Source organism: Penicillium longicatenatum (assembly GCF_028827895.1).
Source record: "Penicillium longicatenatum strain IBT 33135 chromosome Unknown contig_3_segment0_segment0, whole genome shotgun sequence".
In the NCBI taxonomy this organism is placed as follows: domain Eukaryota; kingdom Fungi; phylum Ascomycota; class Eurotiomycetes; order Eurotiales; family Aspergillaceae; genus Penicillium; species Penicillium longicatenatum.
Genome location: NW_026643121.1, coordinates 377542 through 399878, shown reverse-complemented (window position 1 = coordinate 399878; position 22337 = coordinate 377542). Strand labels below are relative to the sequence as shown.

At 49.4% G+C, this 22337-nt stretch overlaps 7 protein-coding genes across 7 annotated transcripts; 4 read left to right on the top strand and 3 right to left on the bottom strand.

Moving 5' to 3' along the window:
- Nucleotides 1–2270: 2270 nt before the first annotated feature.
- N7484_005511 (uncharacterized protein) lies at nt 2271–8856 on the bottom strand (the record flags this gene model as incomplete). The annotated part of the gene is made up of 5 exons (XM_057115930.1): nt 2271–4311; nt 4365–5347; nt 5426–5962; nt 6021–7062; nt 7115–8856. 5 exons carry the CDS (start codon nt 8854–8856, stop codon nt 2271–2273), a joined length of 6345 nt encoding a protein of 2114 aa, XP_056971813.1.
- A 988-nt stretch (nt 8857–9844) lies between these two features.
- N7484_005510 (Hsp70 family protein) lies at nt 9845–12168 on the top strand (the record flags this gene model as incomplete). Its single annotated transcript, XM_057115929.1, has 9 exons — nt 9845–9990; nt 10052–10670; nt 10745–10811; nt 10888–11030; nt 11101–11156; nt 11209–11311; nt 11362–11471; nt 11534–11762; nt 11818–12168. The coding sequence occupies 9 exons, from the start codon at nt 9845–9847 to the stop codon at nt 12166–12168; spliced, it is 1824 nt and encodes a 607-aa protein (XP_056971812.1).
- Nucleotides 12169–12919: 751 nt separating this feature from the next.
- Nucleotides 12920–14674, bottom strand: N7484_005509 (CocE/NonD family hydrolase; the record flags this gene model as incomplete). The annotated part of the gene is made up of 1 exon (XM_057115928.1): nt 12920–14674. One exon carries the CDS (start codon nt 14672–14674, stop codon nt 12920–12922), a length of 1755 nt encoding a protein of 584 aa, XP_056971811.1.
- Nucleotides 14675–14977: 303 nt separating this feature from the next.
- Nucleotides 14978–16565, top strand: N7484_005508 (uncharacterized protein; the record flags this gene model as incomplete). The annotated part of the gene is made up of 2 exons (XM_057115927.1): nt 14978–15107; nt 15154–16565. 2 exons carry the CDS (start codon nt 14978–14980, stop codon nt 16563–16565), a joined length of 1542 nt encoding a protein of 513 aa, XP_056971810.1.
- A 488-nt stretch (nt 16566–17053) lies between these two features.
- Nucleotides 17054–18101, top strand: N7484_005507 (DUF3716 domain-containing protein; the record flags this gene model as incomplete). Its single annotated transcript, XM_057115926.1, has 3 exons — nt 17054–17057; nt 17218–17645; nt 17706–18101. The coding sequence occupies 3 exons, from the start codon at nt 17054–17056 to the stop codon at nt 18099–18101; spliced, it is 828 nt and encodes a 275-aa protein (XP_056971809.1).
- A 582-nt stretch (nt 18102–18683) lies between these two features.
- Nucleotides 18684–19885, top strand: N7484_005506 (uncharacterized protein; the record flags this gene model as incomplete). The annotated part of the gene is made up of 4 exons (XM_057115925.1): nt 18684–18889; nt 18960–19376; nt 19431–19534; nt 19584–19885. 4 exons carry the CDS (start codon nt 18684–18686, stop codon nt 19883–19885), a joined length of 1029 nt encoding a protein of 342 aa, XP_056971808.1.
- Nucleotides 19886–19964: 79 nt separating this feature from the next.
- On the bottom strand, nt 19965–22116 carry N7484_005505 (uncharacterized protein; the record flags this gene model as incomplete). The annotated part of the gene is made up of 4 exons (XM_057115924.1): nt 19965–20261; nt 20308–20590; nt 20650–20718; nt 20777–22116. 4 exons carry the CDS (start codon nt 22114–22116, stop codon nt 19965–19967), a joined length of 1989 nt encoding a protein of 662 aa, XP_056971807.1.
- Nucleotides 22117–22337: the final 221 nt, after the last annotated feature.

Here is a 22337-nt window from a genome sequence, read left to right as displayed (position 1 = left end):
GATTAATCATGTGTCATTTCCGTCATCGCTTCTCTGGACGTCCACTGTACATTCGAGATAAACAGCGACCGGGAAATGCAACTAAAACGGTCTATTCCAAGCTTTTATCCTGTATATACTCTACTGTAAGATACTCATACTCATATCAGCCAATCCAATCTTTGCTTGAGCAATATCATCTACGTGTGGCCGTGATATAAGGGGTGTAGGATGCGGACCGGCTCCCAACACTATAAACAACCCCAGTTCCCGAGGTCAGCGGCAACAATCTCACTGGGGCGCAGCACCATTCCCAGTAACCCCGCACAGTGAATAATCGCCTAGTTTCTCACATATCCTCAACACGAGTTGGCTATATGTAATGTCTTCGTAGGTATATTGAAGGGCTTATTGTAGCTCCCGCACCGTTTGTAGAGGCCGGGCCGCGTGGGGCAATGGATCAAGTCTGTAGCAATGTTCAATTTCATCAAATCGACAAAGGTAGGATATACAGTAGTTCCGGTAATCGGTGTCACCATCTACTGTATACTCTTCTATTCTTTTTTGAACCCCTAATGCTAAGACGTATTAGGCTATATAAAGACTACAGTAGCCTCGGAATAAAGGTAATCCTGTATTATCCGGTAGTCACGTACTAGATTTGCATATATAGAGAGAAATTACTCAAAAAAGTAGTCCATCGCTTATATAGTTAGAAAACCCCATTTTGACTGCCTTGATAAGACTGTAAATATAAATTAACGATTTGAAGGTAGTGCGACCGATGTTAACTTGACATCGGTCACGTAGAATAGCACGGATCTCGTTATATATGCGCTCCGACTGGATAAGCATATTAAAAAGGTCTTTATTAGCGAAAAGCTCTGATCTAGGCGGCATTTTGTAGGAAATAATGGTTAACTCAACGAAAATCATAGACGATTTTGAAGATTTCATAAAAATTCAGAACCAGGCCAGGCCATTACAAAACTACTACCGAATTGATCAGAAAGCCTAAGGATCCAGAACCCTTGCTCATATTTGTCCTAGGTTGCATGGCGGTGGGGATGTGGCAAGATGAAGTGTTGGGATGACAGTACCATAATGCTGTAACTTCTAAGGCTCTTTATTGATATTGTGGGCGTTAGAAACCACGGTATTTTATTAACCAATCAAATTAGCTCATCATTACAGCATGGTATACTGTACCAGACCACGTAAAGGCGGTCACCAAGGCGGCTAAGATGGTGTTTGGAGCTAGTCCTAATTAGGCCAAATCAGACATCAATCAGGCCAAACGGAACCAAAATCATGCATACGATCTCGGGGCGACTATTAGTCGCCGTAGTCAGGACATTAACCGCATTTCTGGGGTTAGTGAACTGCACTGTAGCGGTCATTGCGGTTGCTGGAGTGGGAGACCAGGCGTAATTGAGGCTGCGAGATAGTAAGACAACTAGGCGCATGTCGCTATCCGGCTTAATAATTGACGATACTGATTGATATATCATTCCCCTATAGCTAATTAGCGGACATCACAGGAGGGTACGCAGATTCTCTTATACGTGTCGAAGGCATGTGTTCATCACCCCCCAGGATGTATTCAAGACCAGGTCCGTGGGTATACAATCGCATGCTCGGTTTGGATATTAACGGTTTCGATGGGGCCATAATATCGAACGGTCAAACTCGCTGTGTGCTGCATCGTGGGTGCTCCAACATTTTGTTACGAGAGTTAGAGAGGGTGTGCGAGGGGAAGAGCCGCATATTTCTTTTGTAGACCGAGAAAACCACCCATGACTACAACGCGAGCGCAAGGCAGCAGATGCACGCTTCAATTGTTGTGTCGCTAGAGCCATCGAGCCTTGAGGAGGGCTACCCGCGCGGGGTTGTGTGGCGCGACCGATCGAATTGGTGTCTTTGGCTGTGCCAGGCTTATTGGTAGGTCGCACTAAGCAAAACTGCACTTTTATTGGGAATCCACGCATAAGAAAAAGGTAGCCTAAAAGCAATTCAGGTCGGCTCTAGCTACCTCGCTGTTGGCTTGCTTTACCGCGTCGCCATCGACGTGACGACAAATATTGAAGCCGGAAAAGAGAACGCTGAACCCGAATCCTACTGTACGCTGACGTGGGGGATTGGCATGTGTCATACGGTGCACTACAAACCAACCCTTCGCAAAGGCTAGCCAAAATGTGCTACCCTATCTCATAGGCTGTGTACCGATGCACTAGCCCCGGCAGCAGTTCATCCTCTGTAGTAGCCCATGTCGCTGTGCGATATATACCGGTCTACTTTCTGGCCTTTTTCTCAAAGATCTCGAGGACAGCGTTGTTCGAGGAAGCCGCTGCCAAATCAATCGCCGTCTGCTGCACGTTGTTCTCCATCATCGGATCTAAGCCCACGTCCATGAGCTCCTGGAAGCGTACGACATCGCCGGCCGCTGCGACGTGCAGTAGCCCTCTACCCGCATTGTCCGTGACGAAGAAGTTGGCGCCTAGCTCCTGTAGCAGTGCTATACTCCCCTGCTCTCGCGGCACCTCGTACTTGACACCTCGGAGTTCTCGCTTCATGTAGTCCCTGTCGTACGTATCGCCGGAGCCTTGCGGGTACCGGCGAGCGAACTTGAATAGTGGCGTCTCGCCTAGCACGTTGCGTCCGTTGATGTCGGCCCCGCGATTTACGAGATCTCTAAGTAATTGGCGAAGCTCCGCCGTACCGAGATCATTTGCCAGCATGTGCAGCACACCTTCGCCGTGCTTGTTTATCGCTAGCGGGGATGCACCCGCTAATAGCAGGCTATGTATAGGCTCCGTTTCAGCCGCTGATTCCACGGCCTGACGTACAGCATGCATCAACGCAGTATCGCCATGAAAGTCGACAAGATGTACCAGCTCCGGCGCCAGGTGGATCATAGCCTTCATAGTTGCCCTCCACTCCGATGAGATAGTCCACCTGTGGCTAAGCAGGCATATCAAGATCGTTCGGCCAAGGGCATCTTGTGCAGTGAGATCGGCGCCAAGTGCTACCAGGCGCTGGAAAACAGTTTCGCCTTGTAGTTCGTCAGCAGTGGAGTACTTGGGATGACACGGTTTGTCGATAAAGTCTGCTCTCAAGCATGCAGCATGCAGAACAGTGAGTCCCTGTGGATTCCTGTAGTTGACATCAAGCCCGGGAACTAGGAACAGTTGCGTTTGAAAGCCTCCGACAGTTAAAATCAGCTCGTGCAATAAAGTCGCTTCACGATGATCAGGTGTCGCGTCTAAGGGCGATGCTCCCTTTTGGAAAAGGATGGACACCGGCCTCGAACCTGAGCTGAGGTCCCCTTCTACAAAGAGGTAATTAGAAAGGGGGTTCGCTCCGTGGTCGATCAGGATCTCAATGCACTCATTAACAATGATATCGTTAACCTCCGGCCTACAGAAACCATCATCTGGGTGCGGTTTGATGAACAGCATGCCCGCTGCGCGCAATGCTGGATCTAGATCTACATCGGGATATGCTCCGTCATCTCTTGCGTGCAAAAGCTCACGGAGTGCATCGACCTGACCAGCCTCGACTGCCGATACGACGTCATCAGGCATAACGATGGCTCCGTGCTTCATCAGTAGGCGGATCATCAGGACATCATGGTGGGCCATGCCGAGGCAACTTTTGCCCCTCTTCGTTAGGGCGTGAATGTCGGCTCCAGAATTTATAAGGAGCTTCACTGCATCGTAAGAATGAGGTCTAGGTTTGAGGACTTCCCCGCCACTAATCGCCACGTGTAGAGGTGTGAGACCACCCTTGACGCGGAGGTTAATGTCGATACCCGGCACCTTTAGGAGATATTTCAAGGCTTGGTGAACATGCCACCAGCGCAAGCCTTGTGCAACGTGATGAAGAGCCGAGTCGCTATATGCAAGTATACGATCGTGCCCTGTCCATTCTGTACCCCAAATCCTCTCGTTAACGTCCACGTGGAACTCCTCGACGAGCAACACAACGACCTCATGATTGGGAAGGTCGCGCTGCACGGCTTCGAGGAGGAACGGTTTTGGAATGTTTCGCACATCTGACTCGAGGGAATACACGACTCGTCCCTCTGCTTGCATTTCGTTCGCCGGCCGGTTGGCGCACCACAGCCCTGCTTTGGAACTATCGCCAAAGGCGTGCCAGTCGCCTTGACCGAGCGCGCGTTTCGCCTCAATAATACCAATTTCCTTGACTAGCAGGGCGAAACCGTGCTGGACTAGTACCGCAAAGTGCGTGAAATGGTACTTGTCGCGAGGATCCGGGAGAAACCTCGTGCCGCGCTTGGCAAGCTCCTTCACCAGTCGATACTGTCTTTGACTATACTGTGTTAAATCGTAGTAAACGAAGCAAGTATAGAAGACTTTTCTTACCGTAGAAACAAAAAGAAAATGTAAGTGTTCTGTGCGCCGGTCTCAACCCGTAGAAAGCTCTCCGATGAGGCGAGTGTAGGATCGTATGCAGGAGCGCTGACGGCAAGGATAGCAGTGTAAGGGGATGACTTGCCGGGCTCGACCCAAAGGCAACGTGGAACTCGATCGACAATGCAGCTGGCTGTGTACGCCTTGCCATGCCATATACAGTCCCCTATGATCCCTCGAGCATAGGGCTGTCCCATCGATCCGAGCCCGAAAGGGTCAGCACCAAAGTTAACAAGCAATGTCACAATCTCCTCTAGCCTAGCCGTGTCGCTAGTGAACAACTCAAGCCCGAGGGAATTGATAGAAGAGGACACTGCTTGTTTGCTTGAGGCATCTAACCTGACTTCCCTCTGCGTTAGAGGATCATGATTGACGTGGCATGTCGCCTTGCGAAATGCGTTCTCTTCTTCAAAATCGCTGCAGGCTTTGAGCAGGTTGCCGCCTGCGTTCACATTCGCCCCTGCTTCGAAAAGGATCATGACGGTCTCAGGTCTGCCGCTTCGGACAGCGTAATAGAACGGACTAAGCCCATTTACATCTTTCGCATCGATGCCGTCAATACGACGTTTGTCGCCATCCTCATTCGGGAGAAGGGCCTCCGAGTTTGTGTGTGGCTTCTGGCGTGACAATTTATGCAGCGAGCGCACGAGCATACCGACGATATTGCTCTCTTGTGCGCGAGCAGCCAGATGCAGTGGTGTAAGGTATTCATGGGTAATGGCTCGAGGATTGGCGCCGGCCTTCAAGAGTTTCTTAGTACAATATTCCGTGCGGGCCGACGCAAGGTGCAAAGCTGTCATGCCGGCATGATCCGGTGTATCGATGTTCTTCATCTGTGCGATGATGAAGTCAATGGGCATAGGATCATCGTCATAATGCTGAGCATCGTCGGGATATGCATCACAGAGAACGTGAAGTGGCGTGCGGCCTAGGTGCTATATATTCGCTATTTGATCAGCAACGCTTCTCTTTAGATTCAAGCCATAACCAGCTCCGCGGACACAAGAACCTACGTTCTGCTGGTTGACATCGAGACCAAGGGTGCAGACAAGTCGATTCCAGAGCGGATTTACCCACTCACGGCCATATGCCTTTTTCGATGCCTCTCTGGCTGCAAGCTCATGGAGCAGTGAGTTGCCATCGTAATCGACTATAGTATGGTCAAGACCGATTGCCAGCAGGAAGTCGAAACGTGGAGTGTCCGTTCCCTTTTCAGAGCCAATTGGTTGCGTTTTGATAGCCTCATGCAGACAAGTCCTTCCCCTAAAGTCTCGCAAGTGGGGAGAAGCCCCGTGACCAAGAAGGAAGGATAAATCGCCGGGAGGCTGGCTTTCCTCGTCATCTCTCGGCTTTGGCATTTGTGAGATTCGATGCCAGAAGATGCTGTGCCCGGCGCGATCTCGCGCGTTGATGTCTGCACCCGCTGCCAGCAATAGGGCCCAAATTTCTTCGGCATCCTGGGACTCAAACGAGCACATCAAGGCTGTTTGGCCATGGCGATTGCGTTCATCTGGCCCAACACCGTTTTTAAGGAGAGCATTGACTATCCTCTGCTGCCCGTTAGCTTTTGAACAGTTATCGCAACGTCGGCCTGGCGACCTAGCTTACCGGTGTCGCGTAGTTTTCGAGTGCGACATGAAGGGTGCTGTCACCGGCGGAGTTGAGGATGCCAGCATTCGCCCCACACTCTAAGAGCAGCTGTACTTTGAGTTCGTTATCATGCTCTGCCAGGGCCGCGAGAAGGGGCGTGTCTCCGTATACGTCCCTGACGTTGACGTCGGCGCCGCCCTGTTCCACCAGGAGAGGGACACAAGCTGGGACCCGCGAGTAATAGAGCGGTGTCCGACCTTTGGAGTCCACCGCCTCAGTCGACGCTCCCGCCTCCATGAGAAGCCGGGCCAAATAGTAAGACACCTCGACGACATGATGCAGCCCAGTTGTTCCATCCTCAGTCTGGCGGTGAACATCAGCGCCAGCATTGATGAGGAGCGTGGCTATCTCATGGCAGTCATCCTCGTTCCAATCATCATAGCAGTGCGAGAAACCGGGCAGGCCGCAGAGAGCATGAAGACAAGTGAACTGGTCATGGGAGCCGTTCGGCTTCTTGGATGTCGTGGCCGATCCGAATTGCTCCGCCCAAAGTTCATTCAACATCTCTGGGTCAGCTCCAGCTCCGATCAATGCCTCCACGGTATTCAGGTCCCTACTTAAGCAAGCCTTGAACAGAGCAGTGCTGCCGCGGACCATGGTGTCAACCTCCACACCTGGCTGTGACAACATGTGTTTGACGACTCGGGCCTGCCCCGTCCGCGCAGCCCAGGCTAGACAGCTGTGCATTGCTTCGAGGTCAAGGTATGGTAAGAATGCGTCAAGCACCTCTACATGCCCGTGTTCACATGCGTGTGCGAGGGCTAGTTCCCCGCTACCGTAGTTTGCGTAGCCCGCGGCCTTCGCATGGTTGGTGAGGCCTACCGATGTCAAAGGGTCAACGCCAGCCTCCAGCAAGACCTTTACAACTGCGTCATGACCTTTACTAGCAGCCTCGTGCAGTGGTTTTCGTCCACTCAATCCATCTTGATGATCCGGGTCCGCGCCCGCGGCTATTAATTCGCCCACCGTAGCAGCATGGCCATGAGAAGCAGCCCACCATCTGTTGGGCCGGGTTAGATCGATCTTTGCCTCAGTTAGGTCTGGCAACTCACAGTGGTGTTTTGCCCGTAATGTCGCATGTGTCTATGTCGCCAGACCAATCCGCAACGAGCTTCCTTGTATATGCTACAAGACCATATCTCCCTGCGAGGTGTAGGGCTGAAAACTTTCGTGCATTCGATACACGTCCGGGCCAGGTCACCTCGAGCCATGCCTTTATGACCTTATCCACGCCAAAGAGTTGCTCAAGAAGCTCATTGATCTCATCTTGCGCATGGCACACCGCCTCCGAGTTTCGGATATGAACGTGCCAGTTGCTAGTAGCATACCTAAAGAACGGAAACTTGATGCGTAGCTCGCATATATGGTGCGGAACCCATTTAGACTTCTTATGATTGTATGGCTCATCACTATAGCCCTCTGTCTCGTCGCTATCATCAATCGTAATCTCGACTTCATCAAGACAGTGAGTCACTAACAAATACTGCAGGCACGATAGAGCAAGCTTGGCGTGGGATGGCCCTGGTAGCAGCACTAGATGGCCATTATCGTGCTTAGATCGTGTAGCGCCATTGAGGTACTCGGTGAAGGAATGGTGAATGACGGACACCGTCTCGTCCGGTAGTATCTCCAAAAGCGGTCCACACGCAGTCCTAATAAGTTCTTTCATAGCCCTTAGATCCTGGCCCAACCCAGGGTATTCAATCACCCTACACATCTCGGCGAGTTCGAGTAGTCGTAGCGGCCTTGTTGCATGCGTAACAGACTGGAGAAGGAGGTGCTGCACGCTCGGTGATACGCCGGATCGCCTAGCATGTTCACGTAATAGATCGGTGTAAAGAAGATTGAGATCTGCAGGAAGATTCGCTAAAACGGTCCCAATGTCGACGCCTGGCTCAAGAAAGGCCTCCATGGCCAATTTTGCGTAGAGAAAGAGACCGTTGGCCCGGCCAGGTACGGCATTTACGATTACACTCCACTCGCTGTAAGGAATATGTGATCCTGACAGCGCGGTATGCACGTAGGTCGAGATGTCGACATCGACGAGTCGCTCCTCGAGTCGGATTTGGAGCGCTGGCGTCTGTAGCATGAGAATCTCGAGCCTGGGAATAGGTCGACTCGTGACCAGGACCTTAACCTTCATGGGCCTCCACTGGCTAAGCGACCCGAGGGCCTGGATGAAGGTATCATTTCCAGTGTCCATCTCGTCGAGCGCATCGGCGATACAGAAGACTTTATCGGGCAGAGCACGGAATGCCATCTGCAGATCCTTTAACAGATCACTCGTCGAGAATGAGCTTAACGACATTTCATCCTTGATATAGGTGAAAAGCTTGTGTTGTAGTGGCGGGCTATACTTCAAGACTTGATCCATCCAATCTCGAAGCAGGGCTTGCGGGTTATGGTTGGCCGCAATAATCTGTCGAAAAAAGAAGAACAGCACTGGGCAGCTAGGGTTCGCCTTGCCGAGGTCATCAATCAATTTGGCAGCGTGAACAGATTTCCCTGACCCAGGAATACCTTTTACCCAGAGCAGGCCGCATTCATTTCCTTGAAGCCATCGCCGATATTCATCAGTGGAAGTAAGCCACTGTCCGGTCCCCGGCGAGTGGGATGCGAGATGCTTGCGGAAATCGCCGCCAGCAATGGCGTATGAAGTTGGCTCCAGCCACTCTCGAATTCTCTTGATCTCCTCTATCGATACTGGAAGGATATTGTCAGGGTTGTAGTTGCTCACATCTTCTTTATTGATGATGCTGGCATCAGACTCGCTGTAAGTCTCGCTGCCCGACATTGTGAGCAATGCGGAGAGAAGTTTCTCTATCAGTACTTCGAGAATCACTCCCTTGAAGTAAGACTAAGATGTTTCAAAAAATTGTCCGCAGTCAAGGGCTATCGAAGTATTGAGTCGATAACAGTCGGTGTACAATTGGAAAAGGAGAAGTGCAGGTCACAGCGTACGTAGGACCGACCGGGGACCAATTATCATGGTCGGCGGCTGGCCGTGACCAGTGCACCTCTCCCCAAACACATCACATTACTAAAGAGGCATCCTGCTCCACTCTCTCACCGACCGCAGTTGATTCGTGCAAATCCGCGGCAGACCTAGCGTCATGCCTTGATGATGGCTGTACAAGTACGACCCATTTTGATAACCATATCATGCCTCCTAAAAATGTCATGCGTAGTGCACAATTCAATCTTTCTTGAGCCAGAGTTTCTTTCAATCCCTAAGCTGTGGTTTCCTTGGCCCTGCTGTCTAGCCATGCAGTGAGTACAGCTGGTGAGGTCTGGCTCTGGCTCGGCAGGGTAAAGTTTCAACGAACGGCGTCGGACCGACCCGCCTAACCTTGAACGTGTTCATTTTCAGCAAGGCCACATTGACGACGGTTTGGTAATGCGGCGTCTAGACTCGCAGCCTAAATTCATCGGTGATTTGCTGATGACCGCTCAGGTTGCCAAGAGTGCTGACTTCTGCGCCCGTTCAGTAGCACAACACAACTGGAACATAGATGCAACGGAATATAGGTCTTTCCCCCGCCAGGTGTAGGTAAAAGTCAATGTTCAGTGGTTTGTTTTCTCTTCCATTTCTTTCTTTCTTCCTTCCTCCGCGAATGTGTTTGTCTTTTTCTCTAGCAACTTGTATTCTCTCTGGTTTTTTTATCGGTTGCTCACTTAATTTACACGTGCCGCCGCATCAGCGAACAATATCAACAGCCTTTGGTTCCCTTGTCTTCATATCCACTTCAAATTGAATTTATATTCTATGACCACAACCCACGATGTCGGGGACCTACGCAGACGGCTACTTGAGGCAAACCTCGGAAGTACCCAAAGATCGTTTGAAGTCTTTCATTGGCAGGTTAAACAAGTCGAAGCAGGCTGCTCTACACAATTGCTTGATAATTGGTATCGATTTCGGAACTACGTCAGTCTCCTCTCCAATCTTGATCTAGAAGTCCCAATGCTGATGCCGGTTCTGAGGGTAGGTATTCCGGTGTCTCGTGGGTAACATTGGCCGATTTCAAACAGGAGAATATCAACATCATCACACAATGGCCAGGGGTGCGCGGTGACCATGCTAAAGTGCCCACTAAGCTGTACTACGAGTATGGACCCGAGACTTATACCCCCTTGTGGGGATTTGAGATTCCGCACGATATAGAAGCGCTTGAATGGTTCAAGCTTCTTCTGTTACGGGACGATGACATGTGGAAGGATCTCCAAGAGTCGGTGCATATTGGTCGTGCCAAAATGCTACTGCGTGAAAGTGGAAAAACGGCCGAGGATTGCATTGCGGATTACCTTCGGGCAATTTGGAAACATACACTCAAGACCATTCTCAAAGCTCGTCCCAGCTACCTCGTTGAGTCTCTCGAGTTCCACGTGGTTCTCACCGTGCCTGCCATTTGGAAAGATTATGCACGCAGTGCCATGACGGAGGCGGCTAAGAAGGCGGGGATTCTTGATGATCGCCCTGCCGGCCCGACCTCCCTAACTTTTGCTCCCGAGCCTGAGGCAGCCGGATTAGCAGCACTCATTGAGCGTGGCAGCGACACTAAGCCAGATGACGTGTTCGTCATTTGCGATGCCGGAGGTGGGACCGTAGTAAGTCGCACCCGAGCACGTGGTAAAGTACTATCTGATACAACTCCCACTCACTGCTGTTTTCACATTATTAGGACGTCATAACCTATAAAGTGGGACACCAGCAGCCATTGCAGTTGCACGAGGCAGTTGAGGGCGACGGTGAGTTGATAATACCCTCTCTTTGTCTTGACAAGGCGAGAGATGTTTTAGCTAACGGCATATTGACGATGTACAGGCAGTGTGTGTGGCGGTATCTTCATTGACGAAGACTTTACAGTACAATGCAGGAATCGTATTGGCCGAAAATGGTCTGGCTTCAGCCCAGCGGATCGAAAAGCCATTTTAACAAATGAATGGGAGTACTCCATCAAGCCTTCGGTTTGGAGAAGCAAATGATTGGGATACGTATCCAGTGTCGATTAGACAAGGGCCATTAACGGCCGCGGAGTTAAATGACACTTCCCGCAAGCCCCATATCAAGGATGGCCATATTTTCTTTTCTGGGTAGGTCTCCTCATCGACCCCACCGATAATCTTTGACTGACCAGAGATCCAGCTCGGACATTCGCGACGCTTTCCACAAGAGAGCTGTGCCCGGCCTCTTGAGACTGGTGGAGAACCAGCTAACCGAAGCCCAAAGTAAAGGGCTACGTGTGACGGTAAGTAGAGCTCTGTGCCGTCGGTTCTAAAATGCTCATGCTCTATCAAGGGAATTGTTCTTGTCGGAGGGCTTGGCTCGAGTCCCCACATATATAAATGTCTTGTGGCCAAGTATTCCAGCCGAGGAATTGAGATCTGTCAATCTAGCGCTATCAGAAGGTAGGCCCCAACTCCATGATATTTGCTGATGGGGTAAAGTCACCTAACATCCGATTTGAAAGACGCACTGCTATCTGTCGTGGCGCTATCCTGAAGGGGCTCATGGATGCTCCAATCACTACGCATGTGCCTAATGCTCCTGAGATATTGTCGAGAATCTCGAGAATGTGCATCGGTACCTCATGCATCGAAGAGTTTAAAAAAGGAGTCCATCACAAGAAAGAGAGGTATATGTGTAAACACGAGGGATACTATAAGGTGAGGGGTATGATGGATTGGTACATTACCAAGGTATGCGCCGTTGAACATATCCGCACGATCTTGAGTCCTGATTAGGTACCACCAGGGCGAAGATGTTGCAAAGTCACATGCAATTCGAAAAGACTACTACCGAACCTTCATCAACAGGAAGGACTTCCCACCGTCTTCTTTTACAATAAATATGTACAAGAGTGAAGCTGAAAGGCCGCCTGCTCGGTTGAGCGATGCTAGTGTGATGGAGCATTCCACGCTTGAATTTGACCTCAGTGACTACGATTACGATGACCTTGAAGATTTCAAGGGGCTTAAAGGCCAGAGGGGGAAGAAATTCAATTATACAATTGAGATGGTGCCATCGGGTGCTTCCACAGAGTTTTCGATTTATTTTCAAGGCAAGAAGGTGGGATCAGACTATGTATCAATAATGGTGGACTAGCGGCTTTAAGTGGAAATTATTCTTAAGGGCTGTTTCGATTTAGTCGGATTCCTGTAATTTCTACAGTTCTCCGGACAAAAGGTGCCTCTATAGATACCACTTAATTAAATTATAGATATATCATACTTTAGATAAGTAGGTTAATGATTCATACCTGGGTAAATTATTTAGTATGTAGCTAAAGCTCATACCACTTATATAGTGCTAACTAGTAATCAAATAATATAATAACTAGGCGAGGAGAGGTGAATAATAGTATGTATTCGGTGGAATAATCCAAGACTAATTCTGGAAGAAGAGACGGGGAGAGGCCTGTCCTCTCTTCCCTTTAAAGTAGGTTTTATAAGCAATTTGTATGCGAATCGGGAGGGTGATGTTAGGACTGGAGTCCCAAAGAGGATAAAGATAAGAGTGATGACGGAGAAGTAGAGTACTGGTACGCCACCGTTAGATTAATGGTAATATAATCGTTGAAGAACTTGTGAGAGTTCTCCCGCGAGCCGCCCTCTGAGGGGTAGGTTTTTACCCTACTCGACCCGCGGGCAGGAGGAGCCCGCCCTCCGCCCGCAAAAGTGCGGGTCCGTTGGCGGCACTCAGAGGGCGTCTGGCGGGCCGTTATGAAATATAGATACTCAGCATCGACCAAAGCATTATCTGATATTGTTTGCTGCTATGTCTTTCATATTTCTGTCTGTTTGTACACGAGACTCGACAGGAAAAAAGCAATGCAAAGTATGAGATACAGCAAATTCTACACAAAAGGAAGCACCACATGACTGTCATAATCCCCTCCCATATGCACCCAGTGTAATCCCTTGTTCAAAGTGTGATTCGCACCGAACTTAGAGAAACCCTGATAGCGACCACTGATTCTCAGCTGCAGGGACTCTCCAGCTTCATATTCCACCCCCATGACCCAGATCCCAATCTCCAACCGCACCACTGTGCCAGGAACAACCTTTTCTTCTTTCTCATGTGTGTAGAAAGGCCAGTTTGGATGCATAGACCGAGAAGCATCTATTTCTCGGTTCGATGCACGCTGAATACCAGTAGGACCCTGGTAAAGGATAAGCTCCGAGTGTTCCTTCTCTGGTATCTCTGCAATTGACGAGACCGGCAGGTTCTTCCAAGGAATGTTAAAGTTCAGCAGCTTTTCACCAGAGGCTGAGATCTTCTCCAGGACCAGGAAAACATCCATGTCATCGAGATCATCACAGTGCATGTAAAGCACCGCTTTGGGAATACCCATGAGCTGCGTCCGCTCAGGGAAGGTGTACTTGAAAGCGACACCTGCATCTGGGTCTTCAGAGTTGTACGAGATGGCTGTCTCATGATCAGATGGTTTATCAAAATTCAAACCATCGGGCGTCAAATATGCTTTTCGATACTCAGTACGTGATGGTGGGAAGTCCGACTCGACGACGTTCTCGATCGGCGCTTTCTCCCCGAATCGTAGGAGAGACATTCGGACCCGAGGAGTAGATTCCCAATCATTGTTGATGTCTTTCAGGTATCGATCAAAGAAAGACAGAAGCTCATCTCGCCCTTCCTGATTGCCCCAAATATCATACCACTCCTGATAAGGGTGCCAGCGAAGCCATTTCTGAGGGCAGCTCACTTCCAGCCAACCCCTGATCGCTCCCATTCCATGCATAGTGTTCGTATAAGTACCAGTGATGTACGTCGGGATGTTGATCTTGGTCATGTCGGGCCGCTTATCATTCCACCACTCATTTGCGCTAGGGTGCTGCTCGAACATCTTGCGGAAACTCTCGATGCCATGTCTCCCTCGAAGCATGTACTTGATGATAAGGTTGTCGAAGAGGTCACCACCATATATACCACCTCTTGCAAATTGCTCCCGATAAAGATCTCCACATCCCTCCCAGGGTGCAATCGCTTTCAGAGATGGCGGGTGCAAGGCCGCGATGAACCACTGGATAATTGCCAAATGGGAGTTACCAGCCATGCCGACATTTCCATTGCACCAGTCTTGTTTGGCAATCCATTCGATCACATCATAGCCGTCTTCCGCTTCTTGAGTTCCCATGATAGCCATTACTCCCTCCGAGTCAAATGCGCCACGAGAATCCACATTGATGATGGCGTACCCGCGATTGACGAATTCTGCAGGATCAGGTCCTTCGAATTTCTCCAAGCCGCTGAGCGCGCTCTCAGGGATCCCAAGATTCCATGGCGTCATCAGCTTGAGGGATTGAATTCCATTAAACTTTTTGCCGAAAGGACTCCAGGATAGAACTGCTGGTGTGGCTCTATCGAGAGCGCCGGGTGGTCGGTAGATATCTGCGTAAAGGGTGCAGCCGTCTCTTACTGGGATTGCGACATCATGTTCGACGAGAATATCACATGGTAAGATGAGGCGTCCTGGTGCCGTTGAAGTGCCTTTTGCTAACACCTCGGAATGCGGTTGAAGACCTGCATAACCCTCGGATTGCTCTGGTGCTGAGAGCTCCTCCCACGGAATGTCCACGTTGAATTTGACCATAGTGTGATAGAATGATAATGACTGATAGAGAGCTGTTAATAATTACTGACGAGAATCTAGGCGTATAATATAGTACAAATTTTTGCTTTGCACCCATCCGGCTCGGTTCGGCTCGGTTGCCGATAACCCCAGACTGTGCCCGCTGTGCCGTGTGGGGGACGCCACAACAAAACCCGGGGTAAGATTGCTTTCACAGGGGAATTGATAGGCAAGGGTGACCAGCTATAAGAGTATGGCTATCGTTCGACTCCACAGTCTCCGCAGAAGCTGTCAGATTCCAGCTACGCTCCAATCACTCTCACCATGGACAAGGCCGACATATCGCACGTTGAACTCGCCGAGACAGGCCACAAACAGCCTACAGGACTGCATGTTGAGTTATTCAAAGGAGATGACGTGGTGCTAATTCCGACTCCATCAGCGGATCCCCGGGGTATGTTCCATCCTTGCTCGAAAACTCGGTCCCTGACAAGATGAAGATCCATTGAACCTCCCCGCTTGGCGCAAATGGATTCTCCTGATCATAGTGTCTGCATACAGCTGCACCGCCGTTGTTCTCGCCTCGGGAATGGGATCGATTTTCTCTATTGTCGAAGCATCTTATCCCGGACAGGAAGCGAAAGCTAATGACTTGATGACTTATCCAACGTTGTTCATGGGGATCGGGAACCTCATCTCCATGCCTTGGGCCTTCACGATTGGTCGTCGGCCCATCTTTCTTGCATCGATTCTGTTGCTTCTTGCAGGTGGAGTCTGGTGTCAATGTTCGACGAGTCTGGACAGTCATATCGCTGGGCGTATTATTATGAGTATTGCTGCTGGACAGAGTGAAGCGTTAGCTCCCCTGATTATTCAGGAGATTCATTTCGTCCACGAACGCGGTCGGAAGATTGGGTGGTTTATCTTCATCCAGAATATCGCCGCTGGAGTTTTCTTCGTGATCTCAACGTACATGGTCTCGGCTTGGGGCTGGAGATGGTGGTATGGTTTCTTCACGATTATGAACGCAGTGATCTTTGTCTTTGCTTTGATTTTCGTTACGGAATCTCGGTTTGAGAGGACAGAGGCGCAAATGCGCGGTGAGGCTCTAATTCCAAAGACTGTTGTGGAAACTGCCGGAGGAGAGCAATACAAGCCGCGTTGCTGGCGCGATGATCTCAAGCTCTTTGTTTCTAACCCCCGACTTTCTGATATTCCAACTTTCTATAAACACATCTTCCAAGGCCTATTTATCCCGACAACGCTTTGGCTACTTCTTTTGAACGGCGCGAATCTCGGAACATATGTCTTTGAAGCCTCGACCTTTTCCAGTATCTTGATGGCTCCTCCATACAGCTTCAGCTTCAATGCCCTCGGCTATGTCCAAGCTGGTCAGATTGTTTGTTGCCTCGTCTTCCTTCCACTACTCGGCTATGGAAGTGACATCGTCATCCGGGCCTTTAGCCGCAGAAATAGTGGAATATATAAGCCAGAATACCGGCTACCAGTCATCGCAATCCCGGCAATCGTCGGCGTCATCTGTGGTATCATATATGGACAGGCCGGTGCGCACCCCGAGAGCTGGAGCGTTGCATCGATTGTGATTGGTTACAACGCCAGTTACTTTGCATTCCTGGGAGCCAACATTGTTGGCATCACATACGCCGTTGACAGCTTCCCATTCCGTGCGGCACCATTCTTGGTCGTTATCTGTGCTGGACGAGGATTCATTTCATTTGGATTGAGCTATGCCACTTTGCCTGCTATTTCTACTCTTGGGTATGATGGAACGATGATTGTGGAGGAGGTTATCTGTGTTGTGCTAGCGTTGCTCGCCATTCCAATGTTCTTCTTTGGTCCTCGTGTCCGAGAGTATGTTCAAAGATGGTGTGATGGTGAAAAGACCTGTTGATCCAGCTAGTTATTTGTCAGTGGATGTGACCTAAGAGCAAATTTGAAACTTGAAACCAATCATGCCGAAGTCCGCAAACAAAGTAATCTCATGACATGTTTGTCAATGAATATTGAACAGCAATGATTCATCTGCCACCTAATAAGACTTGGACGATGCCTCCCGGTATCGAGATGATATCAAAGCTTCAACCTTGAGGTTTTTGCATTGAGATGAGAGCACAGAGAATCCGTAGAAGACTGGCAAATTAGCTTAAAGCAATACGCAATTGAGATCATGTTATGTTTGGTTTCCCTTTTCGGTGATTGATAGTTGCCATTACTTTACAGTCCCCTCCCAACTAAAACGTCACTAACCTCATCCTTCTTTCACCACCTCCAATCTTCCTCCTTTATCACCCCATCTTCAGCTCTGCTCCCGTTTCTACTTTTCATCATTCCTCACGTAGTTTCTGCCTTTTATTGCAGTCCCAGTCCTCAACCGTCATCATGCGTAAGTGCACAACTTCAAGCCTTGATGCATGATTTGAGGGTGCTGACTCACGTCATGTCAAAAGCTCGAAAAAAGAGAAGTTTGCAAGCACCGGCCTTGACACGTAAGTCACGTCATGCGTGAGTCTAGCTGTCCATTTTCGAGCTAAGGTGACTTGCAGCCGCCCCGTTGGTGGGTGTCGACAGTGAGGGTAACCCCAGCTTTGAGGAGATCCACAAGGCTCTTATCACGGAATTTGACGAAAAGCTTTTGCGAGCCCCTCTTCTTCGAAATGTTGACTGGCGACAAAACATTGTGCAGAGTTGTGTCACTGCATACTCCAAGCGCTCTGCCCTTGTTCAGCGAACAGGACGTATCGCTCCCGCTGAAGAGGCCTGCACCTGCTGCGCCAGAGGCGAGGGACCGTTCAAAGGGTGTGTTGTCCTTATCACTGAGGGGGATCTGATCTACAACGCTGCGTGTGCAAATTGCTGCTTTCGAACAATGCCGTGGAACTGTTCCTTTCGAGCGGCTCTGCCTGCCTGGATTTTCGACTGGCTGAAGCAGGAGAACCCAACCCACCGCATGATGATTGAAGCCAAAGCCACGGTATGTTGAATTATGCTGAAGGGCGCTATTCTTTATTGGCTAATGCATGACCCCTTCCAGGACCAAAAGTTGAAGATTCAGCAGCACAATATGGATCTGTTCCCTGCCCGTATGAACTCTCAAGCGACCCAAACAACACCCGAACGCCCAAAAGTACCCGAACTCAAGAAGGAGCTTGAAGCAAAGGAAATCGAGAAATTCGGGCCGGACTACAACAGTACTTGGTACCTGTCTCCTTTGGAAGACCCGACCCTCTTCGGCTCCGATCAGGAGAGTTTTGCGAGAGCACGCCTCGCTTATCATTCGCACCACGCCCTGATTAACCGTGCCTACTTCGACCACTCTTGGCTCAAGAGGTACCTTGACACTCACGGTCGACTTGAGGCTGTGGATCCCTCTGAGATGGGAGACTCAACTCCCAAGCCTTTCCTGGCCCCTTCGTTGGCCAAAATTTGATCGGTGGTGCTTCAATAGTATTTTTATGTGATTTCTTTTCGTCCTTTGGAGGCTGAAGGGACCGATTGATATCGACGCCCTGGAATTTTGAGTTGCCCTAGAAATTTGTCATCTCAGAACAGCCTTGGTTGAGGATGTAGGGTGAGCAACTTAAGAAATGACGTTTATTTGCTAGTTTCCTTTCTCCTTGTTCATTCCTAAAACTCGTACTCTCTCTTCTCTCTTTGGATAGATAGTACTAGACACCATGGTGACACAAGAACTGGGTTCAAGCCTTTGACCGGGATGTGGACACACTTGAATGAGTAATGTCAAACTCAATAGGTAGACGAAAAAACTCACAAGGTCCGGCATTTGACAGCAAACGCACCATCCCCGGGTACACCAGGTGTACTTAAGTCCCCAACCGAACCGGGCCGACCCGAACCTAGTAAACCGAACCGGAATCAACCACTCCCAAATTCACAGCGCAGAGGTTGGATATAAAGATTCAAGGTCTCAATCATATTCTAGTAAAGCCAGTCAAAGCTAATTAAACATTGTGAAGTTTCTTAAGAGGTAAAATATCACCAGTGACCCAACATGACCACCGCCACAACCACGGCAACTTCAACCTCCACCAGCCTGACAGCACCAGCTGGACGTCTATTCTCCCAAGGAGCTGACGTAAAATATGGTGACTTTCGCGATGACCTGCTCAAAAATGGCTATGCGGTCATCAAAGGCGCCGTTCCACGCGAGCGGGCATTGAAATACGCAGATGATATCTATGACTGGCTTGAAGGCTTGTAAGTGCATTCCTTCCACACTGAACAAATCGCCTAGTCCATCCACTGACCAACCATTTTCTTAAAATAGCAACCTCGGTTTCAAAAGAGATGATCCCTCAACAATCCATAAAGACCATCTCCCCGATATCAACGAAAAGGGAATGTGTCTCGGCTACGCCATCTCTCACGAATCGTTTACCTGGGCTGTGAGACAAGAGCAAGGAGTAGTCGAAGCCTTTGAGAAGGTCTACGATACCGAGGATATCATTGTTTCGTTTGATTCCGTGAACATCGGATTCCCGTCGCGCAAGGATATCGAGCCCAATACACCGTGGCCGCACCAGGATCAGGATCCCGAGAAGCCAGGATTCCGCTGCTTGCAGGGCCTTGTGAACCTTTTGCCAAATGGGCCCAAGGATGGAGGATTGATTGTTTGTAAGGGGGCTCATTTGCTGAGTGAGGAGCTGCATGAGGTCTTTAAGGGAGAAGAGAGGATTTGGTCTTGGTATGCTATATTTTTTTGTCTGTGTTATCTTCATGCTAAACTAGTGCGGTACAGGACGAAAGAGTGGTACGGCCTGACCGACGCGAACAGGGAATGGTTGAAGGAAAGAGGATGCGAGTGGATCAAGGTGGAGGCTGAGCCTGGTGACTTGTTGCTCTGTAAGATCAGCCTGTGAATATAACCATGCCAATGCTAATGATGTTCTAGGGGACTCCCGCACCCCGCACTACAACCTGTCATCAGAGACATCCCAGCCGCGTTTCTGTGTTTACACTTGCTATATGCCAGTGGCGGACGCTACCAAGGAACAGCTGCAGGTGAAGAAGAAGGCTTTTGAGGAGACTCGTATGACCACTCATTGGCCAAACGCAATGCATGTTGTGGATCTGCCAGTCTTCAGAAATGGAGAGCCCGATCCCCACCAACGCTCGAAGCCTCGATCTAAGGTTCAGCTTTCGGACCGAGGCTTTAAGCTAACCGGTATCCCATATCTAGAGAGCATGGCTTGAAGTAGGACTTTCTCTTTGGTGTTTAGTCATTGTACATGTTCAAAGTTATTGAATTTATTCATTTCATACGATAATTTTTCTATTCACTATGCGCAAATAAGTGGCTCAAATCATTCCAATCCCATCCAGCCCAATCTAGAGCGGACGGGCCCCAAGTTAACCCTGCCTCAAGAACGGAGGCTGTATCTCCTATCGGTATGTCACTCAAAGCGAGACCATCTGTGTCTAGAGGGAGGAGATCGGGCTGGCTTGCCGTTGGCGCTTCCAAGCAGCGAGATGCGTATTCCTGCAAATCGCGGAGAATCTCATCGACATTCCCTGCAGTTTGATGCCTATCATAATATTCCTTCGTGATTCGAATGCCAACTTTCATAAGCTGGGAAGGTATTAGCCTCGAACATGTACTTAGAAATTCTACTTACCTCGAAGTCAGACCGAATAAGGAGTGAATTGCGCTCCTGAAATATATGAACTGCCAAAGCATAGACTGCTGCCAAAGGCGAGGTTATACTCATGAGATAGTTCGGTGTTCCTGAGTCAATGAGTGCAATAAATAACTTGATCGTTTGGCGAGCGGCTTCAATGACCATTGTTGGTCCAGATAGGAGACCTTGGCGCCATGTCTTTCCAGCAGCGAATTTGTTGATCATGGCATGAAGCTCATCCTTAGGTACAAGGATAGTAGATCGCGTAACTAATATCACACTGAGAGAGCGTTAGTAGAGAAGTTACGACAACAAAGAATACCGTACCCGAGAACTTACCCGATATTATAGTAATATGAAAGGAATGCAGACTGCGGTCCACTGCTGAGTGCGGATGCTGATCCAGGTCTGTAGATTTTTGAGTTCCTCAATAAGAGCAAGCTGCCTAGATGAGCTCGAGACATACCTGTATGCAGAAGGCAGACTATCTTGCCATTCCGAAAGCAAGATTTGCAACTCTCCTGCAGTCTGTAGTTTGTCCTCAATGGCTTGCTCTACCGATTGTGGCATCCATTCCTCCCGCCTCCAGGCTCTAACAGAGCGCTCCTGCATTTCATGTAACATATTTGCCAAGCTTATCAGGGCATTTCGAAATTCTAGTCCCGCCCCACGGTCTTGATCGACTTGAACTGGCGACGAGAGTGTTCCAAATAAGTGACGATCCCAGATGGCGGACGGACGACCAAACTCCAAAGCCAAAATTCGTTCAAAAACGTACATACACCACCAGGTCTGGAATTCTGGAGTATCCTGGGTTAAAGCGTCATCTTGGGCTGAGGTTGTTTGGTTTATGCCAATCGATTGCGCCATGGAGACCCCCATTGTAAGGATGTCCCATGCCCAGGCAACCTTGTCACAACTACGCAGTACCATTGCGAAAAGAAGAATGGCCTGTACTGATTGCAAACCGCGACTCGAGATAATATGACCAAGAAGCGAATTGCAGTAGCTGATGTACGAGGAAATGAGTGATCGGGATGACCCGTCAGCTGGCATGGCGAGCATACCTGCTGTCACAATAAGATATTTCAGAGCCTCTCTCGGTGCGTTAGCAACATGACATGGATTAGGTGTCTGTGTGTTGTATGTGTCCGCATCGATGAGTGAGTCGACAATACTTCGATTTAGAAATGGGAAAATCCCGTGGAGGGTATTCCAGTAGCTCTCAATGCAAAGCTGCAGCAATTCCCGGGGTGGAAAATTCGGCGGCTGTACGCAAATGACCGATGCAAATTCCTGATCAATAACAGGAGAAATCGCATGAGTCTTGGGGCCTTTCAAGCGATAAAAGGCCATATCGAGCCACTCAGTCATCAACTCCAGCATACTAGATCCCACAAAGCGAGGCATCATCGGAAGACGCCCCGTCTTCCAACCTTCTGGTCCCCAGCATTGTGACCAAAATCGTGGTCTTTGTTCAGCCGAGGTTCGAACACCTGCGGAAGAAGGTGACTCTAGTGTTCGAGGTGTACACACTTCCTGTGGTGACATTATTGTGCGTCTTTGACATTGAGTATATGCATTCGTCGCATTATTAGAAGGCATGTTATCATGGTCTTCCCGTCTGCGATGCCTTACTATTGCGCCATGGCGTCGTTTGTCTGTTGTAATGCATTCCACCTCGGCGATGCGGCAGTTCCGACATGGGTGTTCCTCGTCACAGCGCGTCTTCTTCTCACGACAGTAGTTACAGGCATAACTAAGTCTTTTGCGCTTTGCAGTTGGCTGGTCAATTAGTTTGTTCATAGGTCATGTAGAGAGTCTTTGGACATGTATTCCCGCAAATTCAGAGTGGATGTGTTTCATCGACCTCCTCCACTTGCCGATATCACGTGATAAATTGGTAGGTTATTCGAGGATAGATTATCTTTGAATAATTATGTGGAATTTCCTGTGCGACAGGAAGATGGGAGAAAATAGCAGCGAAGGGACCGTGGACACTGTACTACCTACCTATTTTGCATGAG